Below are 20899 nucleotides of genomic sequence, written 5' to 3' on the forward strand. Positions count from 1 at the left end.
ATTTCACATCTCTGGTGCCTTAGATGGCGTGCTAGCATGCCACAGTACTAGCAACCATGGTTTCAGCGGGATAATTAGGATCCGCAGTCAGATCATCGAGATCGTTGGAAGTAGGAACTCGCTCGTCCGTCCTACTAGCGAACAAACTATCGAACCATGAGACTTCGAACAAACAGTTGGTAAGGGTGCGTTTAATCACGTGCGTTGCGATCCGGTCGCGATGAGCTCGCTCCGGTCGCAATGAGCTCGCTCCGGTCCCAAGTGGAATTCCAGTGATCAGAGCCAAGGCAGCGGAGAGGATTCTGTCGGGCGCGCTGATCGAAGCTTGGTGTGAATCTTTGCGAGTATGAGAGTTAGGAGGGATAGTGGTTCCAATTATGGGAGATCGGGGCTTGGGGCGCGACCACCCCCGATTGATCGCGAGTGCAACCCGCGGAATTCCATGGCCGAAGTTCAGCTCGAACTATCTCCACTGCTCCATGAATCTGACAATGAAATCACGCAGAAGCTCTGAAGCAAGAACGATGATCAGAGTCCACGAGCAGCTTCTGGGAATCACAATAATTTGTTTCCAAATAGTTCAGCTGCGAGAGTCGGACAGCACGAGCCGCTGGTCCCGCTCAATCGATCCCATGCGGTTCGGGTGCGCGAGCTCTCGAGAGTTACGAGAGCTTCTTCTGTGAGGTGTCCCATGATTCCGATAGCGCTCCGCTAGTCGCCCCTAGAGCCTGGGAAAACGTCGTGCCATGGAAAGTGAACACAGAGGAAAGCTTTTCTCCTTCCAGAAAACTGTGCTGTAAACACTGAGGCACCGATTGAGAGATCATCTGTGTTCACACAACACACTTAGGAGCGAGGAAGCAAAGAAGCTCATCTTCAAGGCATGATATGTCGGAGGGAACAGTTTCTTTTTCGAATCAGAACCGCATCGATAAGCCCGGAAAATCTACCTCGTCGACACTGATCGCTTGGAGGGAAGGACTCATCATTCGATAGGGGGTTCCTATCCGTTCCCTATCGGCTCTAGAATCCGACCTCTAGCGCCTGCGACAGGGGACCGTCAGGGAGTCGAATGGAGAAAAAACCAAATTCGATCACGCAGAAAAGACTTTTATTGAACACACCGCTTTATTCCCCGGTCTGTTGCTATTGTAGTATGATCGCGTATCATCGGCAAACTACAATTATTCATGTTTTATATATAACTGTATGTATATATATATTATTGAAAGGTATATTGCCTGATGTTTCCTTATACGGGTCCGGCGTCTGCTCTCTCTCGAATTCCATCGGAGACCCTAACAGTTCTTCGTATCCGCAACTACGAAGCTAACTAAGCGAGAACTGAGGTAGGCACTTTATTTACATATACGGCTCGCTCGCAGGTTCACGTGCTGCCTCCCCTCTCTCCCTTATCCAGCGATTCAGTCAGCTGGGGATGGAAGAACATCCCCGTTCCTCTTATCTGTCTCTCATTCGAGTCAGTTCCTCCGTGTGAAAGAGTTCACAGATGGATTTCATACTTCGTCTCATTCAGAAGCAGTCGGAATTATCGGAACGGTTTACGCCTGTTTTCCATAGACGAGTCGGTCTCCCTAGGGAAGTTCCTGCACGAAATACAAAGCCTGATGGGGCCGGCCGGAATAAAGCTGGACTAGGCTTAGAATGAAGCGGTGCGAAGTATTACACAAATGCTTTCAGACCACGGCCTCGAGCAAGCCACCCGAGAAAGGATTCCGGGTCGATGGTCTGGGCGGCTTCTCCTTATTGTAAATTACGTCTGGGTGACGATTCTGACGTTTCTCGTACACTCCGTAATCGGGTCTGTATCCAGGATAATTCTGTCCCTTGTAGATCTCCTGATAATCGGTCTGTCGGTAGCCGTTGACCGCGGGTCTGGAAATTAGCGAGGACTCGATCCAAACCTTGTTGTGATACTCGGTCGTGGGGGTCGAGTCGAAGCTAGTTTCCAAATAGCTGCGATCCTCGGAGAGGACCGAATTGTTGACAGCCTGCAAGAACGAGTATCGTTCGCTGCCTTCACAGCGTTTCTCCTCGAAAGACGAAGAGAACTCCGTATCCGAGAGGTCTTTAGCACGTCTCCACCCGGCATAAGGTTCTCTAGTGCTGGCAGTGGTGGTCGTTGTAGTCAAGACAGAATGTTGGGAGTTGATCCAGTTCTGGGTTTTCTCCATGCTCTGGTGCTCGGACTCGCTGCTGGGGGTCGGGGGACTTCGGCGACTGAAGCTTCTCCACGATGGGGTCGTCGTTCGCGAAACCGTCTCACGTTTCGGGGTAGCGGTGCTGCTGCTCACCGAGTAGGCGCTCCGGAACGATTCGTAGTCGGGCCGGTTGCGCGTAAAGCGTTCGCTCGACATGGCGGGCGTGTTGCGCCCGGACAGAATGGAAGCTCGACTCGACGGTCGGCTCGACTTTGTATACCAATCGGGTACGTTGAGGTTCTTGAGGGATTTCTCGACGCGGAGCTCGAATTCTGATTTGGCAGCGGTGAGACGGTTGCACGGAATCGGGACGTCTTCGTAGTCGCTGGCTTCGTCATCCGACGACGTGTTGGCGGCTCCTCCGGTGGATCCGCCTTTTGAAGCTGTTTTCTTTGCCAAGTGAGTAGTGCTCACAGACCTCTCACTGAGCTCGGGGAAAACTGGTTCCACGACCGGTTTCGTTGGAAGAACCCAGTTGTCTTCCTCGTCAAGCTCGAGAAAACCGAGACTCTTGCTGCGTCTTCGAAGATCAGGCTGTGACATGGCGGGATGGTTCTTGTAGCGTTTGTAGGTATCCGTTGATTTGATCGAGTTCACGATCCGATCGAACTCTGACATTTTGCCCGACGGGGCAACACCTGCACCCGGGACGCTTCCAACGGTCGTTGCAGCTGCTTTTGATACTCCTGCGGGAGGAGTGATCCCTCGCAGGCTCGATCCTGAGAGGTTCGTTGATGCAGCTGGCGCGAGAGAGTACGCAGGTGTTTTGGTGTCTTTTGCGACGGGTGCAGGTGGCGGTGGTGATGAGGGTTTCTTGGGCGGCAGGGGGGGCTTTTTGGCGGTGAAGTAGGAACTGAACGACTTGTTGGGTGAGCTTGGTCTGCGGAAATCGGCTTCGTCGACGGCTTTCGGCGCACGGAACAGCGAGCTGTCGAAAGTCTGGTTCAGATTGCTCCTTGACTTGGACAGATGCTGGCTGACACGGATGTTGGCATCCTCTTCGAGAGCTGTCAAGTCGGGAGTTGATTTGGCAAGATTTCTGGTGGCTTCCTGAGCGGATTTCGTGAACATCTCGAGTTTCTCATCGACGAGACTCGTTAACGGTCGAGAGCTATCTTTCTTCTGAGAGGGATTGCTCGCCTGCTCGAAGAAAGCTTGGCGTGAAGCCACTAGCCGTCCACGGGCACGACTAACGGGTCGGTCGTAGTTGTAATCCATGCTGGTCGATTCGTTTCTTGGTTTTCTCGTCGGCTACAAGATCGTCGCAATCCCCTACTCGCACTACGGGTAGCGTCTCGATCTACTCCTCCCTGTCTGTCGTTAGTCCGAAGACTAATGCAGCAACATACAACGCGACGGAAGAGTCGGTGGCACTAAGCAATCTTCATGGCATCTGTCGAAACAGATGTAAGAGATTGCTGGCCGTCAACCACACCTGAAAAGACAAACAGATAAAGATATCAGAATCAGCCGGAACGACACCTAGACGGAAGAGTTTTCACGCTCAACAAAACGATCCCCCACGTCACAGAAGAACCTTTTTGGCAGTGATGGTCATTAAGAGACCCAGATGCGTCAAACGGCATTCCGAGATGATATATCAAGTATATGTGGTTCAGAATTTTCGTATTCTTCAAGCACTCGACGGACTAAGTGGCTCCTACGGAATACTGAAGGAACACTCCCGGAGCTCCCGTGTGAAAATACGGTAAGCGACGTCATCGACCTCAACTGAATTAGTTGTCTTCCGAACAAGCCACTCACTCGACATGCCGAAGAATTGTCCGGCTCAGCTTTCCGTCCAGTCAGGCATTCACTCGGCGGGTCACTCGTTCAGGAAAGCTTTTCCAATGCAAATTGACACGCAATAGTGCGATGTCCACCGGTCATGTGTCACTCGTCCCGCTAACGAGTCGACCCACTGTCTCGCAACATCTGGGCGCTTGTGCTCGATCGCAAGGAAGTCTAGCTAGTGTTCCATGCGACCCGTAAGATCAGCTCGACGTCATCCGCCTTCGAAGGCATCCGTAAAGACCTGTCCCGAGTGCGTCAGCACATTCCACGAGATTAGTTCGAGCTCAGGTTTCGTGATTCTCAGGCTTTGAGAACAAATACTCTGGATCCATCTCAGCGATACGCAGTAGGGATCTTCTCGAGCTAAACAAAGCAAGGAGTTCCGCATAAGAACGCTCCTTTTCGATGGCGCATTTCGTGGAAAACGATTTCGACGCATTTCGTCCGAGCCGCTCGAATTTCTCGCTCCCTATTTCTATCGAAATCGCTCATGAGGACTTGCGTTGCCTGAATGAGGCAATTCGAATGAGATAAAAGTGAAAAGTTCGTCGATGGCTCGATTTTGAAAGCCTTTAGTAGTTCACAAAACGATCTGTTAACGTGAATCGCGCCACACGCACCGCGGAAGGAGGTCTCATTGGACTCATTGTTAGCAGAGTCGTCTGCCTTGGAGCGATCCAAAGGCGCGTAAAACAATCGGAATTCCAACTATTCGACCTTGGAATGCCCAAGACTCTCCTGAGAGGGAGGAGTTGTTTTCGCGACTGCTGTAGCGTCTGCCGTCTTTGCGTTGCCGATGGATGAGGATTGCCGTTGATGAGGAGATTGGGCGCGCTTGATGAGGCTCACAAAACTCGATTCCGGATAATCGGGGGAGCATACCAAGGAGACCGATCCTGGGAGAGCCTCGCTCCGAATAAGTAAAAGGAGACAGCCCATCAGAAAATCCAGACGATTATATAGCGGAGAACCGAGAGCAGTCCACCGCGAAAGCTCACCGGAGAAACTTCCCGGAAGATAGGGAAACAAAGACCGAGAAATCTTCGCAGCGATTTTCGCTCTTCGACCCGTGGCTCTCGCTTGAATGTTCGACCGACTTCCATCGATCATTCTCCAATTTTTTCGGTTACGCTAGTTGGTTTGCCGCTCGCCGGGTCGTTGATATGCCGGTTGGTGTCGTCTTTTTCTGCTCACAGAAAACGCTCCCAGGCCGTTCTACGGCGCTTCTATTCAACGCACCGCACAACAGCAGCATGACGCACGCCAACAGAATTATGTATTCTGAGGATGCTGGCGAGAGAGGAAAGAATATAAAGAACCGCACACAGACAATGAGTCCTCACCTTGAGTTAACCAACACTCTCCTCTCTCTTTAACTATCGATCACAAGGGACCCGACTCCGGGCGCGTGGGTCCGCGATTCTGCACGAGCACGAGTGCATCGTTTCCGTACATAGATCGCCGACCGCGAACGAGCAGGCGGCATGATTGAGCGTTTTTCTGATTTATTGCCGTGAATGTTTTTGGCTGTCGTCGCCTGTTTTCCCAGATGACTCACGGCGTCCGAAACGTATTCTCGCGGATTCATTCTCGAGGCTCTACGCGTTTCCAAGCAGGAAACACGAGACTATCTGACGGTATGGAATACACATATCGAGATCGAAAGAACTGGGAAGGAGAGCATTCCGAAGACGACGACCCGAGTGTTCTCTCAGATCTGGTGCAGAATGAAGGGGTGTCTGTGAAACCCAGATCATTTCCGCAGCAGAAGGTAGGTACGTGTGAAACAAGCGACTCCCCTCACAAGGAACAGAGCCGATCGCCTCACATGAAGCGGCTTGTTCGGCTTAATTCCGAGGAACGGGGATAATGATGACCGAATAGAGAAGGAAGACAAGACGGATAAGGGATGCTTTTGTAGATTCATCTGTCCCACATGTCGAATAATTGACCTCGGCTCATCTTTTTAGGTTCCCTTGCTTATGTTCAACCCATATCACAATCAATTTTGTCTGGACTGGTCCGTCCTCATTTTTGATCTGAAATTCCGCCTCGACCTTGCGGATCTATGAGCGAACGGGGTGATGTGAAGACATTTCGGTCTTTTTGTGCGGTGACCGAAAACGAGCGTACCGAAGGAAGAATTGGATTTAAAACCGCACCGCCTCACGCCACCAGAGCTACAGCAGCTGGTTCAAAAAAGGCTTCCCGGCACCGTTCTGCACAACCAACACCCACGGGGCCCCAATGTTGTTTTAGGTGAGGCACGACTTTCATGCTGTCAAGGATTCGCATTCGAGCAACAAGCGACTTCAATCCACTCTTAGCTTCTACATTCTGAGATCTGTCATCGGAAAGCCCTCGAGACAAGATTCCCAGCAAATATAATCCGCTGAGAAACTCGGTTGATTCTGTCAAACAAGAATCTCACTCCCTCACGGCTCTAAGAACGTTTCTGAACCCCGAGCGGGTCGCTGATGACGAGCACTGAGTAAACGCGACTCCGACGCCTCGCACCTCCGACAACGACATGCCTCTGTGGCGAGTATTTCTCTTTATCGGTTCTCGTTTCTCTAGCAAATGTCGAACAAGCGCCGGAACGAGGAAGGGAATCGTCCCGGTCGAAAGCTCTCACAGAAAGGACCTTTGTAGTTTTCCCAAATTTTACGAAGGGGAACGATGAATGAGGGAAAGCTCTTGTCCGGGGAAAAAAAAAGTCGACCAAGGAGATATAAAGTGGAATGAAAAAACGGCGTTGTCGATGGCACAACATCTCGACGGATCGCTAGCTGTCACACAGACAGGATGGACTTGTCCTCGTCTATGAGCGGCTCCATCGTCGACTCGTCCAAGCTCCTCATTTCCAACTTCAACTTCGTTGGAGAATGGAGGAGCAACGAAGCGAGAGAATTTCCAGACATTTGGACCCATCAAAGATTTGTTTGTTCGAATCACGGGAGCGTGTTTACAAATTGTGCCCACAGTCACGAGTGTCAACAGAGAACTTTTCGGACACCCTTCCGCACACTCGATTCTGAGACAACAAACACGACTTAATATGACAGCGAACCGATCAAAAAGTGACACGACCATCAGAATTGTAACACGGAGACAGAATTGTCGAGTCAGCTCCGCTGCAGAGTCGAGATTTTCTCACAGAATTTCATGAGGAAGATATCAGGGATGCGGGCATCCCTCAAAAGATCCCTCTCGTTTTGCAGCTCCACTTGATGGTCGACAAAGTGACTCACGACTCTCGAAATGACTCGCGCTCGCTTTCTGGTTCCAGGATCGGGCATCTAGACATGCGACTCGATGTCAGAGGAGCACGAATGGACATCAGGGAGGCGGAAATCGGTGCTTTCGTCGGCGTCAATTGTGTTTCGGAGTTTTTCCGTTCACGAATTGGGCAATTGCGCGTATTCATCGATGTTTAGAAAAAAAATGAGTGTGCATATTCTCTGCGAGAATCCAAGTCTCGATATTCAATCGCAGCCTGATGCCATGCCAGGCTCCTTTCGACTCCTTCCGTTTCCGGAAGATTCGTGAACGATCCAATCAAGAGCGCGAGCATCAAGAACGAGCGAACACGGCTTTGAGTGAGGGGATTAATTGGTCGGTCGGCGTCGATTGCCCGCTCGATGAAGTTGCGGGACACCAATCATCTACCGACACAAGAGTCTTCATGAACTATCTCTTCACCAGCGAATGCGCCTCCAGCGTTCAAGGTTGAAGATTACGTAGATGCTTTTAATTCTTCGACCTCGGGCTGGACCTTCGCTCGTGAATGTCCGTTCAATTACTTCGACACGCCGAAAAAAATTAGCACTTCCATAAATAAACACTTTTTCACCAAAACGATCTTGATAATTCGATCTCTCCTAACCCAGCGGAATCTCTATCTGCATACCGGAACCTTCGTTATGACATCGAACATGAGTACCTACTCCATCAGACCGCCGAACACGAATGTGAATAATCCACGTATTTTCCGTAGTTCTGAGACATTGACGGATTTCTGAAGAACGCGATTAATTCATTCGGCTTGAGCATATCGCGCACAGATCGTGAATCGCATAACGCCGACCGATCTGCGAACGAATCTCGCGAGATCCTCAACAGAACGGTGAACTATACCTACGATACGATTCGTACTTCCAGGAACTCGGCATGCTTCGTATCAATGAACGAGCGATTTCTAGTTCCGGAAGGGCTCGAATCGGCAAATGAGCCGTCGCTGACCTGTTGAGCGGAGTCGGGACTGGGCCTGATTTTGTGCCGACAAAACGATTGCAGCAGCATAGGCACTGAATGCATCAGCGACAGCGGAATAATCCAGATGGAACCAGTCGCTCGGACATTGTCCCGAAATGCGAAGATTATGCAGATTCTCGTTTGAGCAGTTTTTACCGTTAGAGGCTAAAGGTCGTAACCCAGAAACAGTAGTTCGTCCACGCTGCGCCTCCTGCCCATGCGACGGCTGCCGCCGCCGCTGTAACCACGGGCGCCGGTGTTCATGGTTTTCGTAAACATTACGGAACCCAAATCGTGGCACATCTACTTTGGTCGTGTTCGCTATCCAATCCAAGGGGTATAAGGCATTGAATTTATTGAGAAAGAGAGAGGCGGCATGCCTTCGTCTCACGCTTGAACATGCCAACGCGATACCATCAAACATGGAAGCGATGCGATGAGTAGAAAAAGACCGGGGCAAACTTGTGAGGTGCAAGTTCAAAGGGGAAGAACAAGAGTGATCCCCTACGAGGAGTTCGATCGATCACCACTCGGCTCCTGGATTCGGTCTCGGAGCTAATGTGCGAAAAAAAATCAAGAGACCGCTGAAAGAGGCATCCCGAGAATCTGGAAAAGGCATTTCTTCCGGTGATCGAGATCCGAAAACCCGACTCTCATTTCCTGGTGGGTACTCAGTTATCCTACAGCAGGATAGATGGGAGGTCCCATCGAGGGAGCATGTCTCTTTCGTATCGATTCGATGCGATCCGGTCCAGAAAACTTCCCGAGAGGCTAGTATGCGGTCGCGAAAGTCAAAAGAGACAAGATTGTGAATAGTCACCGGGTACAGGTTACTTCTTCCACTTCTACGGCGAAAACTCATCGCGGTCGCTCCCGAGCAATGAAGTACGTGTGTTGTCTCAATTTCGCTGTACGTAAGATTGTGTGTCGCGTCGACCAAGAGCGACGGTTTCCAAAGACTCTAAGCCGTCAGTAACAATGATTGAATCCAATCGAGATCGGTCAATAATTTGAGCGGTCGAGCCGAAACGCTGGTCAGTATCTCGAATTTTCTTTTTCTCCGCTGCCGATGACGAGCTCGCTCGTCTCATGTGGTCTGGCAGAGTGTCCATGGCGGAACCAGGTGTTACATGGTGCAAACGGTCCAGAGATGGCTTTCCGAAGTCACTAAATTTAGCCGGGCACAACATCGCCCGTAAGGGGAAGATGAACGAGGATGACTGAGTCTCCGAGCTTTCTTGCCGGCAGCCTGAACGACCGTCTTGTCTCTGCTCGAGAGTCTGTCAGTCAGTCAGTCCCTCGGTCGGTCGGTCGTTCCCGTCGGATAGTCGCTCGGTCGGACGACTGCTCAACCCGAAACCCAGACGGGAGTAGTGCACTCTTGACGGACCGATTGGTCGTTCAGTCACCGTTCCCTTCGTTAGAAAAACACACCCGATACTACTCAGGGGCAATTCGTCAAAGCACTCATTGCCTGAACGGACAAAGAAGCCACGAGCTTCGCACAATATTTCGTCTCTTGTTCGGAAATTCCTCAACATATTGCGGGAGTAGAGGAAGCGGCCGATCACGAGTTCCAGCCATGTGTTCCAGCGAGACATCCAGGTTCGGAGAGCGGAAGCGCACTTCTCCCCCTCGAGAACTTCTCCCGGAGCGGCGGAAGAATGTTCACCCAGCGAAATCTTCTACACGATAACGCCCGTGATCTCGGCGTGAGGGTGAGTCTCCTGTCGGAACAGTAATTGTGGAGCCATATAAGGGAACGGAAGGTCTCGAATTCCAACTCGGAACCTGAGGGTTCGAGTTTCGAAATCTCTCAAGGCCTTTACATATCCAACTCATTATCGCTCCACTGAGACGGCTCTCGCATTCCTAATCCTCTTTCACGAATTCAAGGAGTTTCTAGGCGTCTTTTGGAGGGTTCACGTTTTCCCCCGAAAATCCCGGCTGACCGAGGAGATCCAATAGGTCGAAAGCGGTAAACTGTCAGCAATCGCATCTTTCGATGTCACCGATCGCTTGATCTCCTGTTCCCGATGAGAGACGCGATTTCGTTTTTTTTCTCGCGAAGATCCGCCGCTGACAGATACGTGGCTCCGCTGCGTTTGAGGTTCTTAAGCTCATCTGTTTCAAGATCTAGATCTTACGCGTTCGAGGCTCTGAACCCAATCTGACCGCAAGATCGTCTCCAACAACAGAGCGCCGAAAATTCTGAAAGAGCTATCCATTCGACCGACGGGCAAACGAATGAGCCAGCCGGCCGGACGGCCGGCCAACCACGCAGCAAGTTAGCTATCCGTCGTCCGACTATTCGGCTCTGGGGGGAGAGTCCGGTCGGTTCTCATCTATTCGTCTACTGTAGAAAACTACCTACGTTCCTGGTTGAGACCACCGGGCGGACCGGTGAATCGGCGGATTTTTAGGGGCCTCTCGTAGACATAACAACCGCACCCATGAATTTGAACTCCGCTTTCATGCTGACAGTCACCCGGATACCGAGGCGACTTTCTCGCGTTCCCGACGTTCCTCGCCGCGTTCCCAGATCGCCTCTGCTCGCTTGCACAATTGCACTTGGCATTCGGCCGACTCCCGCAGGCCAGGCATGATGCTCTCACAGAAGTTTTTATTCGAATCGTTCCTTCGAACAGATTGTCTAACCGCTCCACGTAGAGGTCACAGATGTCTCTGTTGACGGCCGACCGAGCTTTTCCGAACAGAAGTATTCGACTCAAGTCCAGAGCGAGCGCGACTCAGGATCCACCGCTGGCCGCAAGCGACCGCAGAGGAGGAGGACTTGCTTACCTATTGTAGGGTGCACAGAAGTATCCAAGTAGTTTTGTTTCTCTTCGAGTCACTGTTGTTATCCTTTGGTTGGAGTTCTTTCACTAATCACAGTCGCTCGCCTAGAGGCTTCGATACTAGAAGTTGGATTCTCTGTTTGCCGACCGGCTTTACTACTGCGCCCCGCCAGGTCTTTCGCTACTTTCCGTGTAACTCACGGTTGCTCTCGCAGCGCCATAACACAAGCGAGTGAACGAACGAGCGAACGAAACCCTCTCCGACTTTAGGCAGATCCTCTCCACTGGCGACGCGTGACAAACACCACCGCCAGCATCGCCACACACCGTGCACCATAGGCAGCAGCTGCGAGAGCGGCGGCAGCTGAGCTCCATGGAGCAACAGAGTCAGCAACAGACCGAGTCGATGGGGGACTCGCGAAGAAACTCAACACGGGAGCCGATCTCTTCATTTGGCGAGAGAGGGTGATGCGTCTGCGATCCTTTTCTATAGGAATGGGCGATGAGCGCTTCGGGAATTCTTGGTGATTCATGAGAGCCACGAGAAGAAGAACACGAACTCTATCACTCTATCTGACGAGAGCTAGTTGTTCGAGTTCCTTCTCGATCTTCAGAGCTTGGGATCCTGGCTCGAGCTCAAGTCGGGGTGGCTCAGGAAATCTGAATGGAAGCTCCCACATTCTGGCTCCGGATGAATTCGAAAAAAGGGTTCGGTCCTCCCGAGAGATGGCACCGGTTACTGATGAAAAAAATTCTTGAGCTCAGTGCATTCGATGATTAGACCTACTGACCGTATAGACCTCGGGCCAATTATCCGCCGTGGCTCGATTGTCAATCATTCAATAGATGTCCGAAGTGCGGATCCACTTCGTGCGGAACGAGCGAGATCGAGATCTTGATGCGAAGAATCGAGAGATGCGGAAGCCTCAAGAAGCGAGAATCAAGCCGCGCGCGATCAGGAGCCTCATTTGGATATTTATTTTCTGTGCTTTCCAGGAATTAATTCTTGCTTGGCTTCCGGCTGGAGAATGCGATCTCAGGCCTCCGCATCGATCGACTTTGAACCCGAAGGATGCATTCATCGAAGCAACTGATCTTCACCAGGAAGTGCTGATCAAGGTCTTCTTCGATTGCTTGACGAACCAAGAGAACAAACGTGGGAGAAAACTAACAAGAAATCTTCCGGAGCTCGATCGTTCACTATCTGAAACTCGGAGTTGTAACGCTTCACCTGACGCTCAGGAACAGAGTCATCGAAACACGAACGAGATGAAATCTCCCCGCCCGATGCGACAAGTGACAAGTACCGACGGCGTCGCTCAACGCAATCGACGATCGAAAGCTCTACACTCGTTCTCCCCTATTCGATTCTGAGTTATCTCGCTCCCTTTCGAAACCAAGATCGTATCAGTGAAACAACAGTTGTAAATATTGTCGCCCTCAGCGAGGAGAGTCTCAAATGGTTCCGGACGCCCGAGGAATCGAGGTGGAAGTTTCTCTTTCCTTTCGCCTCTGATGGTCATTGGCAGCCGACTGGTTGATTGCTTCCCTAAGTCGCTGGGAGAACGATGGTCGAAACCGCTCGATGTGATGGCGAAGAAGGAGGTTGGGGCGCCACACAAAACAAGAAATCATCCCGACGACCAACACTTCCCGAATATGGAACGTTTACGGAAATACAATTGTATCGATAAGAATCGGAAAAGCCGCATTGGCGTCAGATGGAGCGCCACTTGCTGACGACGACCGATAGGGATCAAAAATTTTCCGCCAAAAAATGGATGAACGTTCGCCCTGGTATTTTTTTGCTCCGGAGAATGAGTCGCCGCGGGATTGTCGTATGCTCCTAGGATGTTCCGTTTTTTTTTCGAGGACCGGGTATTCAACGGAACATGTGGGATGAATTGTTCTACGAGGACATCATCCTTATTCAGCATCGTGCCTATGATCCCATGTCCCATGCATTGATCGAAGATTTGACGTGATAAGATGATGTCAGTGCCCGGTTCCGAAGCGAGCCATAATTTCTATATTATTTTCGTATACACATATACATATTGATGAATCTAATTATTTATTCACACCTTCAAACTATGTATAGTATTCGAATTAATCATACTTTTTCCACTCGACGCGATGATGATCGATACCGCGGAGCCCACATGCTCATCAGGTGTTCGACGGTGAGCATTTTCTTCCACTTCAAGGAATTGCGGGCTTGCAGGGCGCGGGGACACAGGGATTGCTTGCCGTCCGGTTTCTCACGCGCCAGACGAGCGATCGGTTTCCTTTTTCCATCGGACAGGAACTCACAGTTAGTCATAGACCGGGAGCATTCCCTGGTGTGCGAGGAATCTTGACTCCGGGCTCGATTCGATGTCGTCCGTGGGGCGTAAATTTTCTCAGAAAAATTCGGAAACAAGAAAAGTCGAGGGGTCGTACGCTGCGGGGAAACGAATCATTCGAGAAGCGAAGCGAGAGATGAACAATGAGCAGGAATACCGAGGAGCAGAAATTCGAATTCGGTGCTGGACGCAATAGTGTGAATCTGATTCTGCTCCGCTTGTTGTGATTGATTATCATCCTTATCTCGAAGTGATTTAGAGCTGCGGATATGAATGCACGGCAGTTGCGTGATATGAATGCATGCAGGCTCACGATAGCCTTTGACGCATTAGTCTTATGGAATTCCGAAATGGAATGCGGTCCGCTAAAAGAATCGTGGGCCATCCATCCAGGATACGTAGATTCAAATGCCCATTTGGAAATGAGCGGTGCTCGACGCGACGACGCTTGATCGGACCTTTCTGGCAGATGGATGGATAGATTCGCCTTCGTATGTACCCACAACAGCGCAGTGCTCGCTAGTATTCGACATATGTCATTCCCGAGGAACGCCGTCCCTGTGAGGAACGGTTGTCGATCCCCAGGGATGCGCTCGGACTGGAGCTTCTTCAAAACCGGGCATTTCGATATAACGAGCACTCTTCAGACTCCTTCGAAAAGTCGTAATCGGGTCTTATTAGTCGTTCCCTCGGGAGACATAAAAAATACCGATTGCCGTACCATGATGTTGCATGTACTTGAGCCAATGAAATGATTCTCTACCGTACAGCTAGAATCGGGATGTCCGGTTTTATAGGAGCTCTACCTCGGACTCATTTTGCGAAGTTCCCTCCCTAGTCATGGGAGGGAGACTCATCATCATCACAGTTCACGGCAACGTCAGGAGCCAGAGAAAGCGTTGGCCGAACGTCCCAGCTCAGCATTCAGCCGTCAAACCGCCACCTATTTTCCCTGCTTGCTCAGTATTCGACGGGACGCCCGAAGTGATCCTAGAAGCAATCGGTTGTCGAGTGAACATAATATATTTTTGTACAGAGGACGGTTCATGACAGAGTCAGATCCTAGTTGAGGCGGGTGGTAGCAGTCTCGTGACAAGTCGGCTTATTATATCTAGCTCCGAGACTGGTCACCGCGGACCTTGTTCGTGATTCGCGGAATCCGGCCCTGGGGTGAGTTGTTGCTTGTGTCGACCGCAGGACCTAAAGGTGTGCTCTGTGTCAACCGCGGGGCATTCACTGGAGTCGTCTTCGCGTCGGGAGTCTCGACATCTGCTTTCAGATCGGACGCTCTTGTCGTGGAAGCCTGAGATCGAAAATAACTTCATAATTCTGGAACATTGTCGACAGTCTTCAAGACACGATGAACCTTCAGTCCCGCGATCTAGCCCTCGATCCCCAAGGTTCGGTGATAATAATTCAGATCATACATTTACAACCGAGCATTCACGCCTACACGCTAACTTTCTTACCCGTCTCGGTGCGGTGTGTCTCTGAGTGACGAATTTCACGCGGCTCGTGGGTGCCGTCGTTGTGTGACGCCTGTGCAAGAGCAACGATCCCAGAACATTTTTCCCGAAGGCTTGGCCCAGAATACAGGGGAGGAGGCTCACCACTGCGAGCTGGAAGAGATCAGTCGGCATGAATCGCGTATTCTCTTCTCCAGTCGATGATCTCGTGAGTTTCGTACGAATATCGCTTCGAGCGAGATAAAATTCTCTCGCGAATGATTGTCCCCCCAGACGGTCTCAGGCTGCATAGGAGATAGCAACTCGATGCGTGGATGCGCCCTTGATTGCCAGCATCAATGGCGGAACGATGACGATTTGGGGATTCCGATCGTAGAGGTGAGGATGACATCCCCGAAGATATTCCCTTGACGGCATGAATGAAGGTCGAAAAATGAGGCCGCGAGCACCTTGCAAAGTTCCTATGATCCATGCACTCTGAGGCAAGGCTCTTCTCCCTCTTCCAGCTATCGGCCGAAAGACGCGGAGAAACACGCTGTGATTGAACGACCGCTTGTCTTTTTCAATCATGCCCGATTGATCCGAAAGTCGCATTGATCTACGACGCTAGCAAAGAGACACCGTGCCGTTGGAAGGGACCACGGCGCAAATCGTGCGCGTCCGCAACTCCATTCCGCTGAGCATCGACCAGTGGATAGAGCATCGAGAATTTTTTCCGATTGCCGTCCGGAGCTTGCAGCCCCAGGCATGCACTGGAATGCGTTTGATTGAGCGGGCATGCAGAATTATTTCCCCGAGCAGAAACTATTCGCATCCCTGCGGAGCAATCAGCGGAGGCGCAATAGGTTTAGCGCGTTTCGCCTACTAGTGTGAAAACTTCAGATCGCCGAAAACACTCACGACCACCAAGATGATGCGAAGATGGTTCATGGTTGAAGGTTCCACTTTAAGTGTTTCGAGGAGGCCAGAATCGTTGGCGGTATGATGGTCCCGGGTGAGGGAAGCAAATCACTAAGAACCGCGATCTCCAATGTCTGTCTCCGTCGCGAATGCAGCTCGTACCACTGGAGCCTTTTCTCAGTGCCGCCACCGCTCCGTGCTTGAGCGCACTCCAGACAGAGCAGAGAGAAGTCGATCGAGTTGATCATCGAGTGCGCGACCACGCTCAACGAGGTCTCTGAGCCAACACACAATAGATCGAGAGCGAGAATATCCAGAACTTCACTGGCTCATGCCGCCTGAGCGTCTCCACTTTCTCGAGTATTCCCCACGAGGATCGAAGAGACGCGTACCGCGTGAAGAGGGGCGCCGCAGCACGGCAAATGCGACAGAAAATGGTTCGCTGTACAGAGCACACTTTCTTCCGCTCATTCTTCGGGCAAAGGACGCGCGGGGATTCCCGGGGAAGAGCGAGGGGAGCCGATTGGCTGCTCCAGGTGTCCGTCTCGTCCTACGTGAGCGAAGTCGGGTCTCCTACTCCAAGAATCGCCAACCCCGATGTCGGAAACGAATCGTCTTCGCTCCGGATATCGACCACGGAGAGCATGGAGACGGAGGGCAAAGTCGTTCGGCGTGGAAGGAAAAAACATGTTTACTGGCGCCGCGAGCAGGCGCGACATCGAGCCGGAAATTTCAACCCGGCATGTGAATTGTTGTTTCTGCCGACAGCAAAAAAGCTTCGCTGTCAGAAACGATTAGTCGCGGGGATTCAGATTTACTGCATTAGGACGCTGCCTCGGTTTCCACCGACAAGCTTGGCTTGAAAGCTCATTAAGACTATTTCTACTCGGGGAACTTTTTGCTCGACTGGCGGACTCGACCATCGTTCAAGATGTTCCCGAACAGGTCAGACAAGCGTGATAAGCCGGAGGAAACATTTCTCTCGCTGCATGAGTCGGGAGAGAAGCCACAAATGAGACATCTCGATTTTCCATCTTGAGCCGCATGTTCGGGACTCGGGCTGCGCTTTCGCAATGGTTTCAAGTCCCGAGAAACGGAGTTCTGGCACTCGATCCGGGTTTTCCAGAGGCAATTATTGAAGAGGGCGCTCCGATCCAGGGAGCTTCTTCTCAAGATCGTTAGCGCGAAGATCATTAGCTAGACTCATTCAGGCAGAACTTGTGTGTCCTTCCTTAGGCTTTCCTTCGTCCGCATCTCGTGTTTCCATTCAGGTCCTCGTCGTTCTTGTCCCCACGTGCCGTTCCCACAATCTGCATTGGGAGAGTCTTGAGGGTCGAAGGTGTTTCTTTCTTCCTCTCTGACCTAGATTGGAGCTCTCTGCTCGTTGGATCTAATCAGCTTCACTATCTATTCGATGTTCGTGCTTCCATTATTCCGTCGACATCCACTTTCTCGAACAATGTCGCTTGCTACAAACTACCTGTTTTATTAGATTTCTTCGGAAGGGTCGGATTCGCTTCCAAAAATAAACTCTGCTTCTCGAATCCCTTCCGGAGAGCAAGACCGCTTTGAGGGATGTAGCGAAGAGCATCGCCATAAAGGAATCATTCGAGGGAAGACATTCTCCTTGGGATGCAGAGCCTCCCTTCGGACACAGGTGGTTTGTGAACGCTTGGAGAGCGAGTTTTCTACTAAAAGTCGCATCGACGTGTGCCTGTGACCAGGACGGCCTCGCAGACTTTTGATTGTTGGTTTTTCTTCAAAACTGACGACGGGATCGATGCGAAGTTTATAGAAAATCCTGAACAGACAAGTTCGATTGGGGTCTCGCTTGCGCATGGCAGCGATTCCCGAGTCGATGCTGCTTTTCTCGGATCTTGCAGCAACCCGAAATTGCTATATTTTGTCACTTGGACTTGCCCTATCAAAGAGTTACAGACAGGGGATCCAATCGGGGATTCGACACTCGTTCGGACCAGCGTGGGAACTAACGCGAATAATCTAGTGCAAACATGCATCCTTGGATGATGTGAGGGGAAGCGCCTTCTCGATCAAACCCGCCGGAGACACCTGTTGAAGGTTGCCGGCGAAGGAATCTAAGCGTTTCTAGACTCGGTGAGACGACCCTCGGTCATGTTATTGGATCTCGTTGATGCGAGGAATTTCCGGGAATTGCTCCGCGATCAGACCGAAGACGAGTTGAGACCACCTGAGTTGTCCGATTGAGTAAGCACAATAGGAACTTGCACGGAGCTGCGTCTTCCTTCGAATCTTGAACCTCCCCCGGGAGATAGTCCGATACGGGGCGCTATATTCCTTGATTACACCCTGGATATCCTCGCACGAGAGCACCCGAATTCCAGAGTCAATCCTGGTCCCCAGCTAACGGTGCGAATCCGATGCCGAATGGGACGAGGCAACCCAGCAGCTCTATGCTCCTTTATAATTCCACCCTGAGACGACGGCCGCGGGCTCTCCGCGACTGCTGGTAAGGAATACTCCCCTCGATGGGTTCCAGCGCGAGTTATTTGATGATAATCCCTCGCCGATCTAGGAGTGATGACTGATGACACTCCCGAGGGCGGAAGCATGCGTTCATCCTCGCGACATGCGATCGGCTCTCGGGGGGCGGAACGTAAGCAATACTTACCTGCTCTCGAAAAAAACGTCGGACAGCAGGCATGATGCTTCCAAATACGGATACCTTTCTCGTCCACACTCCAAGAAGCTCATCGCTGAGGCTCGAACGCTACTCGCGGTCAGTCTTCTCGACTCGCTCTGGACGACGAACTCGACCGCAAGATGTGGAGATCTAGACTTCCTGGAGCGATTCGTATACCCGGAGCGTGATCGCGAAGCTCGCGCGACTTGAAGAGACTGGGACCGTAAAGCAAGCTCCGCTGACTTTGCTTCGAACAATTGTACATCAAGCTTGAAGCTCCGAGAATTTTATCATTCACGCAGTCGGGCTGAATTACTCTCATCCCCGCATTGTCTCCTGTGCTTCCTCCTGTCAAGGTTCCATCCAAGTTTCCGCTTTTTCCGCCGCGAATACCGTCTGGGCGAATGTATATCCGCGCACCTAGCTAAGAATCTGTACCGAAATGCCTCTCGGGTGGGGGAGCGTTCCTCCTCCTCAGCCGAGGGTTCAAGTGCTGTGCACGCTGCATTTAATCAGCTTCACTATCTATTTGATGTTCGTGCGCCCTCTCCATCGAAGTTCCCGAACAATGTCACTCGCTCCAGAGTAAGTGGGTTACTGGATTTCCCCAAGGCGTTCGAAGTCGCTTCTAAAAATAATCTCTGCTCCCCGAGTTCCCCCCGGATGGCAGAGCCGCTCTGGAGAAAAGGAAAGAGCGCGGTCCGACACTGACTCGCCAAAGAGCAAGGCTTCTGATGGAAATTCAGAACGTTCCGGCGGGCACAGGTGTCTCCGGGAACACCTGTAAGCAAAAACCCCGCGGCTCGTTTCGGAAGACCGCGTTTTGATTCAGCTTCAGGGTTCGAAAGGAGCTCGTTCGGCTGGAGCGAGATTTCTCCATGAGACGCGGGTCAGAAGACGGAGTCGACTTTCTCGCGCATTGGAAATAGACATAGCCGATGAGAGCCTGGAAGCAAATCGAATCTCATTACCTCGACCGTTTGTCGACAATCACTCTTCTCGGATCTCAGAGCAAGCCTAAAAATACACGCTTCCACTCTCATGGTCGATGTTCGTCCGGGAACGGAGTCAAGGCCTCGAATTCGTCCTTCAACTCCCTCGGTCGCTGGTTCGAGAGCAGAAGCATTGACGATGTGGGAACTCAATCAGGACATTCGCGCCTGAAGAGACCCGCCTGGAATCGTTCGCGAAGAACCTCTTCCAAGCTTGTATCCTGAACTGATGTTTCGGAGGAGCGCCCTCTATCGAGCTCGCTGGAACCACCTGTGGAAAGTAGCCGGCAAAGGAATCTCGGCATCTCTCCACACTCTGTGAGCAGCTCCGCGAGAAGACACGGCGGAGAAAAGTCCGAAGATTCCGTCAACTTGAGTGGGATCTAAGGCTTCGCCAAGCATGAATGCGATGCTCGACCAGATCCTCCAAGGATCCAACCCACAGGCAGACACCGATTACTACCAGATCATCGGATGCGACGAAACCGCTAACGTAAGCGCGGAGACGGGAATCCCACGGGCTGGACGATTGCGCCCATCCCAGTGCGCAGAAGTTTTTGTTGTCTTTTGTTCCCGTACGGGGAGGGTTTGAAACAGTGAGCGTGATTTCATTCCGATTCGCTATCGTTTCAGGAAGAACAGATCCAGGCAGAATACAAGCAGAAAGCCCTTCAACTGCATCCTGACAGGAACCGAGACGACGCTGCTAAGCAACAGTTTCAACTGTTGCAGGAAGCACGGGAAGTGCTGCTCGACGCCGAGATGAGAACCAAGTACGACCGGTGGAAACGCTCTGGACTCGCCGTGCCATTCAAACAATACGCCAATGTCAACAATATTGTGAGTAGTACAAGTCATTTTCCTCGTCTGCTGAGATATCCCATCCCAGGAACAAAGACCGTCACCGGTCCTCCCGAACAAGCGGTAGAAAGTTCATGAAGGGGGCGTCCCGATCATCCGGAGCAGTTGCGTAGTGTGCTAGAGATATTCCTGCTTCCAATGGCACGCGATGAAGTCGTGATTCAGATATTTTTTTCAACGGATTTCAGTCGTTCCACTGGGCGAGTCGTGCCACGAAAGAGCTGTCGGTCACCGACGGCTCCGTCGCATCGCTATCAAAGAAAGAAGATATGGATTACGCGAGGCGACAAACATTAACTGGGGCGGAGTCTTCGCTGAGCAACTGGAGGGCGCAGGGTGCGACCGCCGACGAACTCCTCAAAAAGTTCCGGAATTACGAGATTTAGGTCCGATCTTAACCCTGGAGATAACGCCGCCCGCGAGCTCCGTGACGTCTTGCGTCATGTCCAGCACACAGTTTCCAGTGAAGCTCAGGAGCACGTGTATCTAGTCGGAATGATGTGTGATTCAAAGTAGAAGCACCCAGAGGATAGATCGAGGGACCAGGTTAGCTCTTCTTCTGGCCCTCACGATTGACATTGAGACCTCGATGCACTGACTGTCCT

At 51.5% G+C, this 20899-nt stretch overlaps 3 protein-coding genes across 3 annotated transcripts; 1 reads left to right on the plus strand and 2 right to left on the minus strand.

Moving 5' to 3' along the window:
* Window positions 1-1203: 1203 nt before the first annotated feature.
* On the minus strand, window positions 1204-10846 carry LOC100903693 (uncharacterized). The gene is made up of 3 exons (XM_029110948.1): window positions 10645-10846; window positions 2980-3657; window positions 1204-2934 (listed from the first exon to the last, which is right to left on the minus strand). Exons 2-3 carry the CDS (start codon window positions 3438-3440, stop codon window positions 1698-1700), a joined length of 1698 nt encoding a protein of 565 aa, XP_028966781.1. The 5' UTR covers window positions 3441-3657; window positions 10645-10846; the 3' UTR covers window positions 1204-1697.
* Window positions 10847-14432: 3586 nt separating this feature from the next.
* Window positions 14433-15825, minus strand: LOC100901967 (uncharacterized). Its single transcript, XM_003741455.2, has 3 exons — window positions 15780-15825; window positions 14883-15032; window positions 14433-14716 (listed from the first exon to the last, which is right to left on the minus strand). Exons 1-3 carry the CDS (start codon window positions 15807-15809, stop codon window positions 14525-14527), a joined length of 372 nt encoding a protein of 123 aa, XP_003741503.1. The 5' UTR covers window positions 15810-15825; the 3' UTR covers window positions 14433-14524.
* A 3918-nt stretch (window positions 15826-19743) lies between these two features.
* LOC100902118 (J domain-containing protein) lies at window positions 19744-20680 on the plus strand. Its single transcript, XM_003741456.1, has 3 exons — window positions 19744-19926; window positions 20067-20273; window positions 20483-20680. The coding sequence occupies exons 1-3, from the start codon at window positions 19834-19836 to the stop codon at window positions 20678-20680; spliced, it is 498 nt and encodes a 165-aa protein (XP_003741504.1). The 5' UTR covers window positions 19744-19833.
* Window positions 20681-20899: the final 219 nt, after the last annotated feature.

The sequence above is a fragment of the Galendromus occidentalis genome, unplaced genomic scaffold (genome assembly GCF_000255335.2).
Source record: "Galendromus occidentalis unplaced genomic scaffold, Mocc_1.1 scf7180000077182, whole genome shotgun sequence".
NCBI lineage: Eukaryota > Metazoa > Arthropoda > Arachnida > Mesostigmata > Phytoseiidae > Galendromus > Galendromus occidentalis.

What these genes read in the sequence shown, in the direction of transcription:
- LOC100903693 (XM_029110948.1), bottom strand. Translation starts at nt 3,440, where the DNA reads ATGGATTACAACTACGACCGACCCGTTAGTCGTGCCCGTGGACGGCTA. An exon ending in AAAGACACCAAAACACCTGC is followed by an intron (nt 2,935 to 2,979) that starts GTACTCTCTCGC and finishes CTCAGGATCGAG; the next exon opens with CCTGCGAGGGATCACTCCTC.
- LOC100901967 (XM_003741455.2), bottom strand. Translation starts at nt 15,809, where the DNA reads ATGAACCATCTTCGCATCATCTTGGTGGTC. An exon ending in TTCGCATCATCTTGGTGGTC is followed by an intron (nt 15,033 to 15,779) that starts GTGAGTGTTTTC and finishes GATCTCTTCCAG; the next exon opens with CTCGCAGTGGTGAGCCTCCT. An exon ending in GACACACCGCACCGAGACGG is followed by an intron (nt 14,717 to 14,882) that starts GTAAGAAAGTTA and finishes TTTCGATCTCAG; the next exon opens with GCTTCCACGACAAGAGCGTC.
- LOC100902118 (XM_003741456.1), top strand. Translation starts at nt 19,834, where the DNA reads ATGAATGCGATGCTCGACCAGATCCTCCAAGGATCCAACCCACAGGCA. An exon ending in GATGCGACGAAACCGCTAAC is followed by an intron (nt 19,927 to 20,066) that starts GTAAGCGCGGAG and finishes CTATCGTTTCAG; the next exon opens with GAAGAACAGATCCAGGCAGA. An exon ending in ACGCCAATGTCAACAATATT is followed by an intron (nt 20,274 to 20,482) that starts GTGAGTAGTACA and finishes AACGGATTTCAG; the next exon opens with TCGTTCCACTGGGCGAGTCG.